This window comes from Agelaius tricolor, unplaced genomic scaffold (assembly GCF_023055355.1).
Source record: "Agelaius tricolor isolate 1412-34295 unplaced genomic scaffold, bAgeTri1.0.p SCAF_16, whole genome shotgun sequence".
Taxonomy (NCBI): domain Eukaryota; kingdom Metazoa; phylum Chordata; class Aves; order Passeriformes; family Icteridae; genus Agelaius; species Agelaius tricolor.
The window spans coordinates 14,456,994-14,472,286 of record NW_027269276.1 but is presented as its reverse complement, the minus strand read 5'-3'; the positions used below and the strand labels follow the sequence as shown (position 1 = coordinate 14,472,286).

Below are 15,293 nucleotides of genomic sequence, written 5' to 3'. Positions count from 1 at the left end.
TCAGCAGAGGGGAGACTAAAATCACAGGTACTCTTCATTTCCTTACATTTGCTTTTCTGCCTGCCTCTAAAGAAGATTGGCAATACTGTGTCTGTTCTATATATTTATTCAGAAAAACTAGTTCACTTTGTGAAGAACAGCAAAACAAGACAGAGTTTAATTTTATGGAAGCAGTAGTCAATCTGCATAAAGGAGTTTTCATCACTGGAGCTTCTGTTACACACTGCAGTCTGAAATGGTATGTTCTTTTAAAACTTTTTCAAGCACTAAATCTTATTTTCAGAGTATCATAGTTGCAGCTCTTCTGTTGGAAGTGTTTTGAACTCCAGTTTAGTTGGCAGTTTGCTCACTATCCTTTTTCCTTTTGTGGTACATCTAGATATTTCAAAAAAATATGGAAGGACAGATTGGCTTCCTGACAGGGTTTTGATGGAAAATTTCCTTAAGTTTATTTGGCTTTACATTTTTAGTCTGAACACTTTGCCATAGGCAACCAATGTACAAAGTACCTGTAATGGCAGCTCTGCATTTAGCTGTCAGCACCACAGTATAATCTGCAAACCTTCAGCTTGCCTTAAAAGGGGAGAAAATACTTCTTTACTGTAGGTCTTGAAGGGAGCTGTTGTATTTGTGAGAACATAGTAATGGAGAGTTCTCAGTGATTTTTGTCAGAAAGTACCATTAAGGTTACAGAGTCAAGTTTTCAGAAGCTGCAGATTTGGGCTGTCAGTCACCATTCTTAAGAGTGAGTCCCCAGCCTGTGATCATTCAGATCATTTTTGAGAACCACTCTTGAGGTCCATCCTGAAACACTCATTCTGGCTCCTTAAGTGTTCTGCAGCTTGTGCTGCTCCCCCAAGGGGAGTCACCTCAAGAGGGTTCCTGTGACACTGAGACCCCCAGTCCTGGCCAGCATTACAGGGCCTCCCTCCTCCCTGTGTGCCCTCACCGTGCACGATGCTCACAGGGACTGCAGGGGTGCTGCCAGGAGCACAGCACTGCAAGCCTGGGGATCAGAAGGGCAAGGAGAGGTGAAAGAAACATTGATACACAGCACTGCACTGCTGAGTGCCAAAAGGGGAGGAAGAGGTGAAAGGTGGGCTGCTGATTTGGGAGGCAAAAATGGGCAGGCTTTTCTGGAGGTGCTGAACAAACACAGCATTGCAAGACAGGTTAGGCAGGAGAAGGTGGGATCTTGATGGGCAATAGTCTGTAAAAGGAAAGAACTGGGAGGGAAAATGTACAGTGACAATGATGTCTAATTAATAGAGGTCAGATTTTGCCTTGCTGGAGAACCAGATATCCAAATGCAAATAGAACAGAAGCTGGACTTTCAGCAGCAGTGTGAATGCTAATTTTCTCTACAGCTTTGGGAGTTTGACTGTATTTAATTGCAGTTCTGAGGAAGACTATTTTATCTTTCACCTATCATAGGAGAGGAAAAGGCAGGTTGGTAAAGCTAGTTTAAAAATAGCCTGAGGAATCTGACATACTCAGCTGTGTATACAAAGTTCACCAAATTACAAAAAGAAATATAATACTTAGTAATGGTGTTCTTCTCAATTTCACCAACATTTTTACTTCCTGCCTCCTAAAATGTTGAGATATTTTCAAGTACCTGTATTGTGAGTTCATGTGGTTTACTGTCTGACATACGAGACCAGGTTATTCTTGGGTCGTATTTTGAGATATCCCCTGGAACCATATGGATAAGAACTATGTATTTACATGAAAGATGAGAATATAGTGTGGTTTTTTGACTTCAGGAGTTGGAACTTTAAGAAAGACTTGCACTTTTGCCTGCTTAGTCAAAGCAGGTTAATTGATGGGTTGGATCATTATAAATCAAAATTTCTTTTCTTCAGCTGTAATATACAAATGAAAGAGAGACAACATCCATATCCTACTCGGGATTGTTCTAAAGGAAGGAGTCCATTTCAGGAAGCAGTTGGGACAGCAGTTGGGGTACCTGGGTTTCCCTGGGCTGTTGCCCTGGGGCCAGGGATGAGAGGCAGCAGGTTCTGACTGATGAGGCAGGATCAGGCCCTTCGGGTTGCAGGACTGTGCTGGTGTAGGGCTGACTGTAAAACCGTAGGTTGCTTCCTGGTCAGGTTTTAAGCTGTGCTCTATGTATTATAAACTTGTTAATAAAAGGAGGTGCTGTACCTTTAAGTAGCACATGCCGTCTAACCATCAACAGGCATCTCCTGCAGCAGCTTTAGCCTGTTTCTCCAATCATGCCTGCCTAAGTCAATAACGCTTTGCCAAAGCTCCTCGTGCATTAAAGGTTACCGTTTAGCTTGTTCCATGAATCACAGCAGATGCAGAACTTGGCAGTGACCATTTCTGTCCCTCCCCTTCTTCGCTTCGCACTGACTGCAGCCCCCCAGCTCAGTGCTGGCCGAGCCCCCTCCCCCAGCAGGGAGAAGTCATTACATGAAGAGATCAACTTACCAGTTGTCTTCAGAGCAGTGGCTGAGAGCAAAGCTCCTGGTCGGACCGTGAGTGCGAGAGAAAGGGGGAGAGGGAGCCGGACTCGTACCTCCAAGAGCTCAGGGCTGTGATCCTGAGACACAAGTGCATCTGCTAGCTGTTAGTACTTGGCACAGGGTTTGCTCCTCCAGGGTAGCTCTAACTTTGGGTAATAATGTTTGTCAGCTACCTGATACTAACGTTGCTCTGCTTTCAAACAGCAATGTTAGCAAGACCTGGGGGTGAGGTAAGCAAAGTACAATGTCTTGTCAAAAATCGTCTTGTCACAGTTGCGTTTCCTTCGGATCTGTTAAGATGGACTGTGAATGATTTTTATGCCGTTAGACATTTTAGAATTGTGTTGTTTGTGTTGTGTAAAAAGCTTTTGCTTTGGTTTAGTTTTGGGGGTTTGTTTTGTTCGGGGGATTTTTGTTTGCTTTTTTGCTTTGGTTTTTTTTTTGGTTTTTTTTTGGTTTTTTTCTTTGCAAAAGCCAAAAAGGTACTAGAGGAGAATAGTTTGAAACTCAACTTCTCTGGATTTGATATACAATACGCTTTCTATGAGAAATGACTAATTTGTGAATTTTTCTATACTAACATACAGAGAAATATGATACTCTGCAGCAGTAGATGGTATTGTTTTGTTCATATTTTCTGCAAAAATGTATGCTAGTGAAAAAGTTTTTGCACAGGATACATTTTGGGGATGTGAGCATGTAAAAACTCCAGGCTTCATTACTTTAATAACATTCTTTTTGTGCAAGTATATGTAATGTTTAGTCTGGGGCAGGGGAGAAAGAACTTGATTTTTAAAAAACTCTGTATTGTATAATCAAAGAAGGACTTTATGCGTTCCTAATATTCCTAATTCCTAAATCTTCAACAGTGGAATAGAACAGCTCTTTATATGCTTTAAAAAGTTGCTGCTTGATTTATGAAGAGCCATTTTCCAGATTTTTGTCCTCATCAGAGCAGTTTGTCATCAAGTACTTATTTCATACCAAAGCAGAAATTTTCAGCTACTCTTTTGCCATTTAGGAAATAACTTAGCAGGCATGGTACTATTTGATATAAAATATTCCATCTAATGAAATTACTTGCAGAAAACACATTTGATACTCATTCTCCCTCGCTCTACCTGAAATGGGACGTGTAGCTGTGCATTTTAAACAAATCATTGGATAATTTTGTTCCATAAGTATGCATTCCTTAAGTAAATCTTCTGAAAACAGTGATTCTGCTTTAAAGCTTTATTGGTGCTGTCATAACTTAATAGGAGCCTAATGAAGTCCAGATCAATTACTTTCCCTGGTAAAGGTGGAAGTGAACTGGAAAAAACACCTTGTCCAGCACTGTGTGGTTGACACTCTCTGTAGCTCACGTGTCTAGAAATAAACTTTATTTTGCTTTCAGGGTGTTTTAATAAGAGAATCTGTAACAGCTTTGTTTCAAGAAAATGTCTCTTAGTGAAATCTTGTGCTGCCTTTGATCTAGTTAAAGCAGGGAAAGGTTTTCAGCAGTGTCTCAACAAATTTAAATGGTTTGATGATCAGAGCAACTGGAAGCTGATCATTGCCCTCTAGTTGTCACAGAAGTTTTTAACTTCCTGGTTGATTGTTATGGAGCACAGAAAATGATAGATGGACTCACCTTGTTCAGACTGAGGGACCTTAAAATCTGTGGTGGCTCGTATGGAAAATATTTCTGTCACCACTGCATGCACATGTGGTCTTCAGAGATCCATATAAAGAGCAAATCTAGAGCAGAGCAGTGCTGCCTGCCAATTATCCTCGTTAGCAAGTAAAATAAAAGCAATGCTGTGCTCTTACCTGGAAATTAATTTCTGCTGTAAAAGTGCAATGTGGAATGTTTTAGCACTGTGATCCATATGCCAAGTACTTTAAACTGGACTGTTTTTCTTAGTTTTTCAGCTAATACAGCAGAATATAAAAAATTGGCTTGTTACTTTATCAGTGAATTTTAGGTTATAGATTTTAGCATAAGTAGTGAGAAATTTTCTCCCTTATTATGTTCATATGCCTAATTTTTGAAATTTCATAATAAAAATATACTGTGTCTACTGTTATTAATATAATATTTATTTGTCCTGTATTGTAAGAGACCACCCGATAATCTTGTGCATTTCCCTGCTCCAGCTGCAGAACCTTGGCTACATAAATATTATTTCTCTAGGAAATTACTCAGTAAAGATTTTTCCTGTGGTTGACAGTGAATTGAAGACAGAGAAAATGAGTGAGAAGCCATTTTTTAAAGGAACCTGAATTGTCGTTTTGTGTTCCTTTGAACTGTTTTGTATATATCTCTGAATATTTTAATTGATTTATAAGTATGTATTTTTAAAAGTTCTGCTCATAAAAATGTCAGGTTTTGATAGATTATGAAGTCAATGGGAAGTTGCTTTTCTTGCCAGCTTGTTTTGCCTGTATTTTAATGCTGCAGAACTTTATCTGTTCAAGAAAGAGAAAGTAACAAACATTCAAGTAGTATGTTTTTTTCCCATATAATTCTTAAGGAACCCCTAACACTTGTTCTAATGTATGTATGATTACGTTCTGCTTTTCATTTGTTGTTGATTTAAGGCATGACTTGGCATGAAGTCAGTGAAACTACATTGCATCACTTTTCCATCCAGGAAGGAAATAAGGTTATATAGATTTGCGACTTGCACCACATTTATATGGCCAAGCCCAGAGCTTGTGTGTGTGTGCAAATGAACACACTGAACTCCTTGCAAAACAATGCTTAATCAAACTTTCCTCCTTCTCACTTCTGTCATCTGGTGATTTGGAATCAGCTCCAGCAGGAAAATCATTGGTGTGACTGGATACCTTGGGCTTGAGAAATCTTTGCGCAAGCAGGGAGTTTTCCTGAGGAATAGCCCATCCCTGTATTTTCAGGTGTTCCTAAGTCTGTCATTATTCTTCACTCAAAAGCAGGTAACCTTTTAAACTCTTTTCTCAGAGTACCTGTCAGATATTTTAGTAGTTTCTTTAATCCCATACAGATTGACCATAAATCAATACTGTTAGCCCCATCTACCTCAGTACAGGTGTCAGTGAAGCTGTGCAAATGTTCCAAAGTCACCAGCCTGGCCTTCTCAGCAATAAAGCAAAACCAAATTGTACCATTCTGAGTTTGGTTTAAATTGTTTTCTATTAGTTTTTAAAAAAACATTGGTCTAGCTGACAAAATATGTGGACAATGGGAAGGAAGCCTCACATATAACTTCTGTGTTGATTTGATCTGTATTTTAATGTGATAAGTAATCATAATCTGACTAATCATCAAAATACATAATATATGACTTAACAAAGAACTTTCAGCATGTTTAAGTGAACAGGAGCAGGTTTGAAGATACCTAATTATTTTCAGTCCTTGAGTAGTAGTAGTTCAGATAACAGCATGTTTTGCCACATTAATCAGGCTGTTTATAGAAGAAAAAGGTTTGTTTAAACAGTAGATACTGTTCAGCTTCAGAGTATTGAATACTAGATGCTGTTCAGCTTTCTTCATAAAGTAGTGCAGCATGAAGTGTAGAAGATACTAAACAGTGTCCTTAAGAGTTGTTTTAATATATTTTTATTATAAATAAATTTCACAGATGTGAAATGCTTCCCTTTGGAATTCGGGCATAAAGAGGGTGAAAAAGTCACACTCCACCCTCTGAAATGAGTAAAGGGAGCCTGAGCAACTCTGAGTGAGATTCTTGGTGTGCTGCAGACACTGCTGGTTCTCATCTGTGCCTTGTGGGCCCACAAATGGAGCAGTTGTTCCACACAGTGTCCCACCTTGCAAGACCAGGAATAAACAGACAGGAGTGCAGGGGGAGCTGATTGCCATTTCTCCTGTTCATTTGCACCTCCACACTGCTTGGCCTCTCTGCAGTGTGTGTAGCTCGTCCACAGGAACCACAGAGGCAAAGCAAACTTAGCAGCATTTTAAAAGATCATTCACTGAACAGGGTCAGGTGTCGCAATCCCCACTGCACAAATGCAACCCATTGCAAGAAATAACTCAGTGTTCATCCCAGTGAACAACTCAGTGTCCAACTCGGTGTTGGTAGTTATTTCCGTGTGGTACTTTGACATGAATGGAGCTCTCCCTTGTTGATCTTGCTCATGCAAGAAGGAAGAATACAAAAAAAAACCCCAAAAATCAAACCACAAAGGACCCCAAACACCTTGAGGTCATGGTCCTTTTGACACTCTTGGCTGGCTGTTCTCTTGTCAAGGAGGAGCTCTCTTTCCTGAGGCTTACTGCAGTAAAATTTCTGACCTTATTCAGCTGAATCTCCCCGTGTTCTGTGGTCAGAGCTGCTGCTCTTGTGAAGAGACAGGGAGCTCCCCAGCAGGTCACATCTGCAGCAGCTGATGTGATTTTGGCCAATTCTGTGAAAGGGCAGCATAGAGAACAAACATGGCAGTGCTTATCCTGCATGACTGTTGGTGGTCTTCATTTATTGCATTCAGCTGTAGCTTACCAGCCATACTGGACTTATTGCCATATTATTACCAGCCATATTGGCCATAATGACTGATGTATCTGTGGATTTTGTCATCTTCAGTTTTTTTATCCTTATGATGGTCCTGTGAGGTTGTGCTGTTACAGAGCTGTTACTTATAAGTTCCTGGACCACATAGGTAAAATACAATTCAGAGGCTCAAAACATTATCAGTAAGAGCAACTTTTACATAAGCTTGAAAATCATTCTTTCTAGCACATGAATGGTTTTATAGCTGAGCACTGTCTCAAAGAAGCTCTGTATGGCCAGGAGATGAACTAGTTAAGTTGTGTCTGCTCAGTCTCCAGGATGGAGTTGAGCTGATGCCACACCTTCAGTCATGGGCAGGGGGCTCATGATGGGGCCCAATAAAACAAGCATTTCCAGCTCTGACTTCCACAGGGCCAGCATATAAGAAAACATCATTTCTCCCACTGCCATACAGGCAAAAATAATACCTCATCTCTGTACCTGAGTGTTTCCATCTGCTGGCCAAGGTTAATAGGGTTTCTATTGATTCTCCTGAGAAATTGATACATCACCTTGACTGCTACTTTCCCATAAAACATCACCCTTAACCCTTCTGTTTATGAAGCGTGAGAATGTTTGAGAATATTTGTGGATTGGTAACTAAGGAGGGATTGAACCATTTATTTATTTAGCATACATAAAAGAAAGTTATTTGGATTTACTTTAAAATTACCTGATGAGAAAAAAGAGGTGGTAATTTACATATGGTAGTAACTGTTGACATCACCAGTAAAACATCTGAAAGTGAGACAGTTGAAAAATAATCCTGTCAAGTAAATAGCCGTGGCCAAATTATAAGAATCTGCTCTATGTATTGGTGTAAGTACCACAGTACACATTTATTTGACCTCTGACATTGTTGCCTCACTCTCCCCAACTTTATTGTCTGTCTCAACTGCAGTATTAGTACTACAACCCTGGTTTACTTTGAAAACTCTGGTGTAAACTTGGTGTAGTAGAACATTCAGTTTAGAGTTAATTACATTCTAGCAAAATGACTCCAACCATGTTCTTTTACCCTATGTGATTAGGGGGAATAAATGTTCCAATTTTATTCTCAGGATTTCTGTATGGTATTAGTTTTCCTGTCTGGTGTATCCCTGCCTGTTCTTGTGGGAGAGACAGGACTGCAGTCCCAGCAGAGGGATGTGCACTGACCAAAGTCTGTAAGGGTACTTCCCTAGGAGTTCTCTAGGTCCAAAGTCGTTTGGCTTTGGGCTCTGGTTCAGGCTGTCCTGAGCTTCTTGTTCCATGCCATAAACATCTAAAAGATGGATTGAGGGCTGCAGTAATTCCCACAGTAATTACAGCATCATACTCAGTCCTAGCATAGTGAAGCTAAATTCATTAAGTCATTACCAAAGAAATGGTTATGTGTGATGGATGAGCCAGTTTGTTTCTGAGACATGGTTCATAGACCATTTTCTTGAAAGCAGTTCCAAAAATTTGTTGGATTGCTTATTAGATAGACATATGTTTAAATGAGTTTACCATGGATTTTACACCTGGAAATACTTTTTTCCCTAGAAACTAATAGTTTACAAAATACTTTACTAATAATATTTCATTATCAGTATCCACTCTTTTGATTTGCCTCATTTTTTTTCACCTTTGCTTTTTGAAGTAATAATTCTCTTAAAATTGAATTCTAGTGGATGTATTTTTATCACTGTAATGTAAATGCTTTTTTCTTCTGGCACAGTGAATTTAGCTCCTTTCTGAGGATTTTAATATTTGTTCCAAACATGCTGAGCATATAAATGGAGCGATGAATTTAGAAGGCAGGTAGCTAATATTAGAATGTATTGAAAGGTAGTTACAAACAACAGAAAAGGAGGAAATAAAGATGTAGTAAGTAAAATAAGTCACACTAATTGTTTTGTAAATCATAACAGTCATTGTATAAGTAGGTTTTTCTTCTAAAGACTCCCTTGGCTTTTCTATCTCTTTATGGCAATTTTATAAGACTGAATTTTTAAGTGCTCTGATGTATAATAGGGCACAGGAATGTGTTCCAAGACTCATAAAATCTTTAATTAAAAGAATGGAAATTCTTGTAAACTCCTGGTGGTTGCCTTTAAGTGGTATCACTTCTTAAAACACTTCCCGCTCCCTCAGCCTGTGAGATTATCTTGCATTTTGTTACAGCACTGTTAGGTTCTGCCCATGGATGATGTACCCATTTTAGGGAAACAGGCTGATTATTAGAATTCCCTGGCCTTTCTGGAAGGGAGACCTGGCACACAAAAGAGACTCTGCTGAGTAACTAAAGAAATGCTTTGCTGTTAAATGTCAAAATGGAATTTTGCTACCAGCTTTCCTGGAGGCATGCTGCTGGAGGTGGGTTACTGGCACTGCTCACTGAGCTGCTGCTCAGAGCCTCTGAGTCCCGAGCTGGGTCACTTGTGCAGTCATCAGGAGCATAAAGCAAATACTCAATGCATGGTGGAGAGACCATGGGCAGAAGGGGACTGGTATGTGACACAGATCCCTGTCCTTGCTTGATCTGTAGCTTTCTCCATTTTCCCTTCAGTATCACTTGGTGTTCATGGCAGCCAAAACGAGAGCAGCAGGGATCAATCATCCTTCACTGCTGTGTAGGGACCCAAGGGCACCAGCAGAGCAATTATATCACTGACAGCAGCTACATGGCTTCTCTTTAAAGAGCCCTGCTAAATGAGACACATGAAAGTGAAGCATGAGAGAGTATTAAATTAAAGGTTTGCCTGTGTATGTCATTGCCTGAAGCTGTTGATCTGTTTCTTCATGGGTTACAGGTATTATTTTCCCAGCATGTGGGGTTGTGAGGGAGGTTTTATCAAGAGACAAAAGTTTTTGACAAATCTCCACTCCTACCTATTTGGCAGTCACAGGAGAATGAGGTGAATTAGGAGTCAATAAATTAATCCTCCAACCATAACTGCTTTTTGACTGAAGCATAATGTTTACTTCCATATTTCATGAGATTTCTTCCCTAAATGTCATGATGATGAGAAAAAATTCTCAAACATTTTTGACTTCAAGACAAATCCTTTTGTTATTCAAATTCTTAATCAAAATGAAAAGGTTTTTTTTAAAACTGCTTTTTGAAAAGGTGCTGACTAATATCACAGGTAGATGATGTAGTAGGAGGCTTGGTATTTAATATAAAATTGCCTCCTTGCACCTTGGAAATTGAAATGACAGAAGCAATGGTAAAAGCGTGTGGAAAGGCTGCATTTTGATCCCAAAGAGTTAACAGATTTACCATTAAAATCACCCCCTCTGAGGAAAGATCTTTCTATTAATGTAGTTATTTCACTATACATTTCAAATGAGCTTTAAGTAACTGCTGCAGAGACAACAAAGCCACATTTGATAACTTTTGGTGTGTGGAGGATGTATTAACATCTGTACATGAGCAGAATGTCTGAAACACGTGCTGGACTCTTGCTTGTAAGTACTTGAAAACTGAGATTTATTTAGTGCTCGAACGAGCAGGTGATAGTGAAGCATTCTAGCCAGGGGCACCAAGTGTTTTGATGTTGTTAACTATGAACCAATATCCTCTAGAAAAGCACAAGGACACAGACTAACTATATAAATAACTTTTCTTAACTTTTCTTATTTCCTCATTAAATGGAAGATTCTTGCTGAAATGACAGAATTATCTTGTTGGAGCCAATGCATTAAACTGAAGACAATTTCTTTAAACATTTTCTTAAATATTTTGATAGTGAGAACCTCAGGCACAGATTCTCTTGGTGCTGTGGAGGAATTGAAGAAAGGAGGTGATAGGTACATAGTGCCCAGGTGACACACAGGTGATGTGTCCATGGTGTCCAGGTGACACAGAGGTGATGTGTCCATGGTGCCCAGGTGACACACAGGTGATGTGTCCGTGGTGCCCAGGTGACACAGAGGTGATGTGTCCGTGGTGCCCAGGTGGCACAGAGGTGATGTGTCCATAGTGCCCAGGTGACACAGAGGTGATGTGTCCATAGTGCCCAGGTGACACACAGGTGATGTGTCCATGGTGCCCAGGTGACACGGAGGTGATGTGTCCATGGTGCCCAGGTGACACAGAGGTGATGTGTCTGTGGTGCCCATGCCATTGACAGGTACTCTGCTCATGACATGAGGTTGTTACAGTGTCATTTGCTCTGTGACTGCATCTCATCCTTTTGGAAATTTTGAGTATTCAGGTGGTGCTTCAGTACTTCAAGGTTAACTCTTAGTGTTGTCCTGAGGATCCCTGGCAGAGCATACACCAATGCTTGTAATGGGTTATGTTTGTTGGATGCTTGGCTATTGGTGATGAACAGTGCATTACCAAAGAAACCAATAATTAGGAAGGATCAACACGAGAAATAGAAATATTTCTTCAGCTGCTTTCTTATGGTTCAGGGAATGAACAAAGCTAAAGCAAAGCAAAACGACTGCAGCATTGTGGTAGTGAAATTAAGAAAACCCCTAATGCATCCAGCTGTCACAGTGTGGCTATTGGGGAGTATCTCCACTTACACCATGTCAGCAGAGGCTGGCTTGTGTCCTGCCTCTTCTTTCTGAATGACCACCACTTCTGATTTTCAGATGAGAGTGAGAAATACTGGGAGTGACATCTAATGCCATGATGCTTTATTTTGTAATACAGAAATGGGTTTCTAACCATGTAAAAATGGTTAATAACAAAGTAAAACCATGCTTAGGATTCAGTTTAAGGTAAATAGTCATAATGACTTGTTCAGAAGAAATTAAAAAGTTTTAGAGGTAATCTCCTTCTACATAGCTGTGTCAATACTGAGAGGCTTTGAAGGAACCTCTCAAGTATAGTTCTAGTTTCTTCTTTTTTCTCATTCCTGACAAATTACCCAACTGTCACATTATTTTAAAGGTGTTAATAAATGTTATTTCTTAAGTGTGGGCTTTTCCTGTCCATCATTTTTGCTTTAGTAGTGGATACATTGAATCATTTGGCATCTTTCAATTTTGTCATTCTCACTGCAGTAATTTCTACTAGTGACAAATGAGCCTTTTATGAATTTCCCAAAGGCAATTTTAGGAAAGAAGAATCTCTAAATATCTGTTTATAAGACATTCAGTGCACTGAAAAAGTGGGAGTTACTTGAAAAAGTCTAAGACATTTTTCCATGTTGTCAGAAGGCAACATGATGCACAGAAGTCCGTTAGTCCTTGGAAAGAATGGCAGTTGCTGTAGCTCCAGCTGTATATGCAGCCGTTCATTTTAAGAATTGATTGAGAGCAGATGAGATCAAAAGTTAACATCTGCAGCTGTTTCTGGCTGCTAAATAAGCATTAAGGACCTGGTGAAGCTGTATTTTAGTGAAGAATAAACACCACAGAACTTGCAAGAACAAATTTCAGTAGTACCATAGCACTGTTCTCACTCAAGTTTCAAGTTTTGGGTTCTTCCCTCTGTTGAAGAGAAGGCTGGGAATGCCTAGTGGGAAAGTTAAAATTCATACAACTTCACATCTTCCTGTGAGGACAAGATAGTTCTTGGAGAACAAAATAATGGTGCTAGAAAATGCTCCTACTTCTGCTTCAAGCCAGAAGGAAATTTCTACTTCATCCTAAGCAGTTTGGCAAAATTTTAGAAAGTAAGAAGTGAATGCTGTTAAAACATTGTTTGCTTTAGAAGGATTTGGCCAAGGAAAGTAAGGAAATGAGCTGAAAAACAATCAGCCTTGTGGAAACTACTGGAGACTTCATTAGGGAGACATTGCAGGGAAGCAAGCGGAGGACCAGCACTGGGAATGTCAAGGTGAAGTCTTGGCTCAGATAAAGATTCTGAAAGCCAAATTGTCTCTGATTTAAAACTGTCATTATTATGGTTTTGATCTCAGTGACTGAAGATTTAGAAAAGATGTCATTAGCCAAATCCCGCTGCCTTGACTGGATGCAAATTTCCCTATGTGCATTGCACAAATATCTCTACAATGGCTGAGTTGTAAGTGCATTGGTTGGGAGGATCTGGAAATAAATGTGGTATCCTGCAACATAAGGAATGAAAAAAACATCTGGTGTGGGACATTTCTAAAAATAGTAAGAGCTTACTAAATTCCGTGCAAGCCCTTTTAAATTTTAGAATAGAGCTAAAATTCAGCAGACATGCTGTCCCTCTTTCATTTATAAAAGTTCTGCAGCTTAATAGGTTTCTGGTTTTTAGGCATTTATTTATTAAATTGCATTTTAATGATAAAATTTTTAATAACATCTGCCATTATTTGCTTTGAATCTATGAGAAATTAAGCCTTTGTCTCAAAGATCACTTAGCACTTTTAATACATTATTCACTCACTGAATTGTCAAACTTAGAGATATGAAGAGGGAATTAATTTTTTTCCAATCTGAAATAATTGTACAATAATTACCTGATAATTACGGGTAATTATCGTACAATTACCTCTGAGACATCATTGCTGGGCTGCTTGAGAGGATCACAGGGATGCTTACCAATGCATTCACATGTACATATAAATGCAATCATTGTGTCTATTTGTGGTCTCTTTTCTTTCAGCACAACATACCATTTTAGAAATACTTCCTGAATCAGACAAAGAATCAAGTTTTTTGCTCATTTTTCTGTGGCTTGTTATTGACAAAGTGTGTCAATAACATTGGGTCAATAACAGTGTTCATTGTGTCCCTGAGACAAGTGAACGTGAACTGCAATTTGAACTGCATTTTATGGCATCTTCTGGACAGAAATTCTAATCTAGTATTGCTGCTCAGCTAAGCAGACACCATTTGTAGAGGATTGCAGCCTTGCTGTGTGTCCTTGGTGGCTGCAAAAAGCCCAACTACACACCCCAGCTTGTGAGGTCACTTCAGCACTTGTACAACATGATCAGATGCATGTCTGGATTGCCAGTTGGGTACCTTGAGTTTTCTTGGATTTTTGTTTTATTTTTCTATTTAAAACTAAATATAGTTTTATTTTTTTTATTTTTATTTTTCTACTTTTATGGCTATCCTTTAGATTGGTTTCTGCTATGGGTTTGTTGAACTTCTTCAGATAAAATGGAAACTGAGAAATCCTTATCATTTCGTGTCAGGAATCAAATTAAACTTTGTGTCTTTGAATCTCTAAAAAATGTAATTTAATTTTCTTCCTGGTATTTTTACTGTTTTGTCTAGACAGAAAAAAAAAAAAATAGAAGCTTAAATAATCATATTGGAATATAAGATTTGAATTGTCCTTGTGGGTAAGGATGTCCAAGTTCCTGTTTCAGGTCACCTCTTATGATCTTTCTCATGACAATTTCCATTTTCCTTCCTGTTATATTTCCTTCTATCCTTGAAGGTTCAGGGATAAGTAGTTAAATTTAGGAATACACTTTTTGTTTGGAAAGAAAACTGAAAAAGTTGGATAGTCTGAATATTTGACAATTTCCCAGAAAATGTGTGAGATCATGAAGTTTACAACAGTAACTAAGAGAAAAGGAAACCTTCAGATATTTTGGGGCTTTTTTTTTCTGATTTGGAATGTCATCAGAATTGTTAATTGTTTTGCCAGCTTTAGTTGCCTCTGTGCACACATGAATTTCTGCAGCTGTTCAGTTTTGATGGCACAGGCTGACCCTTGTAGCATTGTCATGTATTGCCTTGTACCATAGGGATCCTTTATTGTCTGGTTAATGAAATATCTCCAATCCAGCTTTTCTGACATTGTGACACTGAGAGCAGTTTCTGTATGGATGTTCTAACAGAGGTAAGATGGCCTTGTGCTGCCAGGTGTTCCTGATGGAGTTCTAACAGGATCCCTTTCTCCTACTTTATCTCCTGTTCTCAAAAACTGTGGTGCCTGTCTCAAATGCCTAGAAAAGCTAGTTATGTTTCCAGGGTGTTTGAAACTGGTCAGGGCTTAAAATTTCCCACTGACACAACTTCCCACTTCTCACTCCTGTTCTGCCAATATGTTTCTTGTCTTTTCTTTGCTTAACTTAAGAAGTAGGGAACTTATGGTCGGGTTTTTAGGTATGGTAGGATCACAAAACACTGCTCAGCTGTAGATACTCTTCCTTGTAAACTCTGCCTCATGAGAATAGACCTTTTCTCATCTATTAAATAGGGATACACAAAACTGTTAGATGGTAGAATGCCTACAAGGAAACTGTATGTCATGACACTCTGGAAGTTATTTCCATTTTCAAGTCCTCCATGCCATTCACTTCTGTGATGTTCTATTCACCTTGCCAAACTGAGGTTCATCTGGGAATCCTGAGGTAAAATGAGGGAGTCCCAAGCCACAGGGCAGCATCAAAGT

General features: G+C 39.1%; 1 protein-coding gene across 2 annotated transcripts in view; it reads left to right on the top strand.

Moving 5' to 3' along the window:
- THSD4 (thrombospondin type 1 domain containing 4) overlaps positions 1-15,293 on the top strand; it is a 237,946-nt gene that overhangs the window by 142,581 nt on the left and 80,072 nt on the right. Inside the window, exon 1 of one of the 2 annotated variants that reach the window (XM_071441661.1) lies at positions 2,504-2,719. The exons of the other annotated variant lie outside the window; for it this stretch is intronic. Within the exon in view, the coding sequence (XP_071297762.1) occupies positions 2,648-2,719 (72 nt within the window). The 5' untranslated portion in view covers positions 2,504-2,647. Of the gene's footprint in view, positions 1-2,503; positions 2,720-15,293 lie in introns of those variants that run through there. 2 annotated transcript variants of the gene reach the window in all.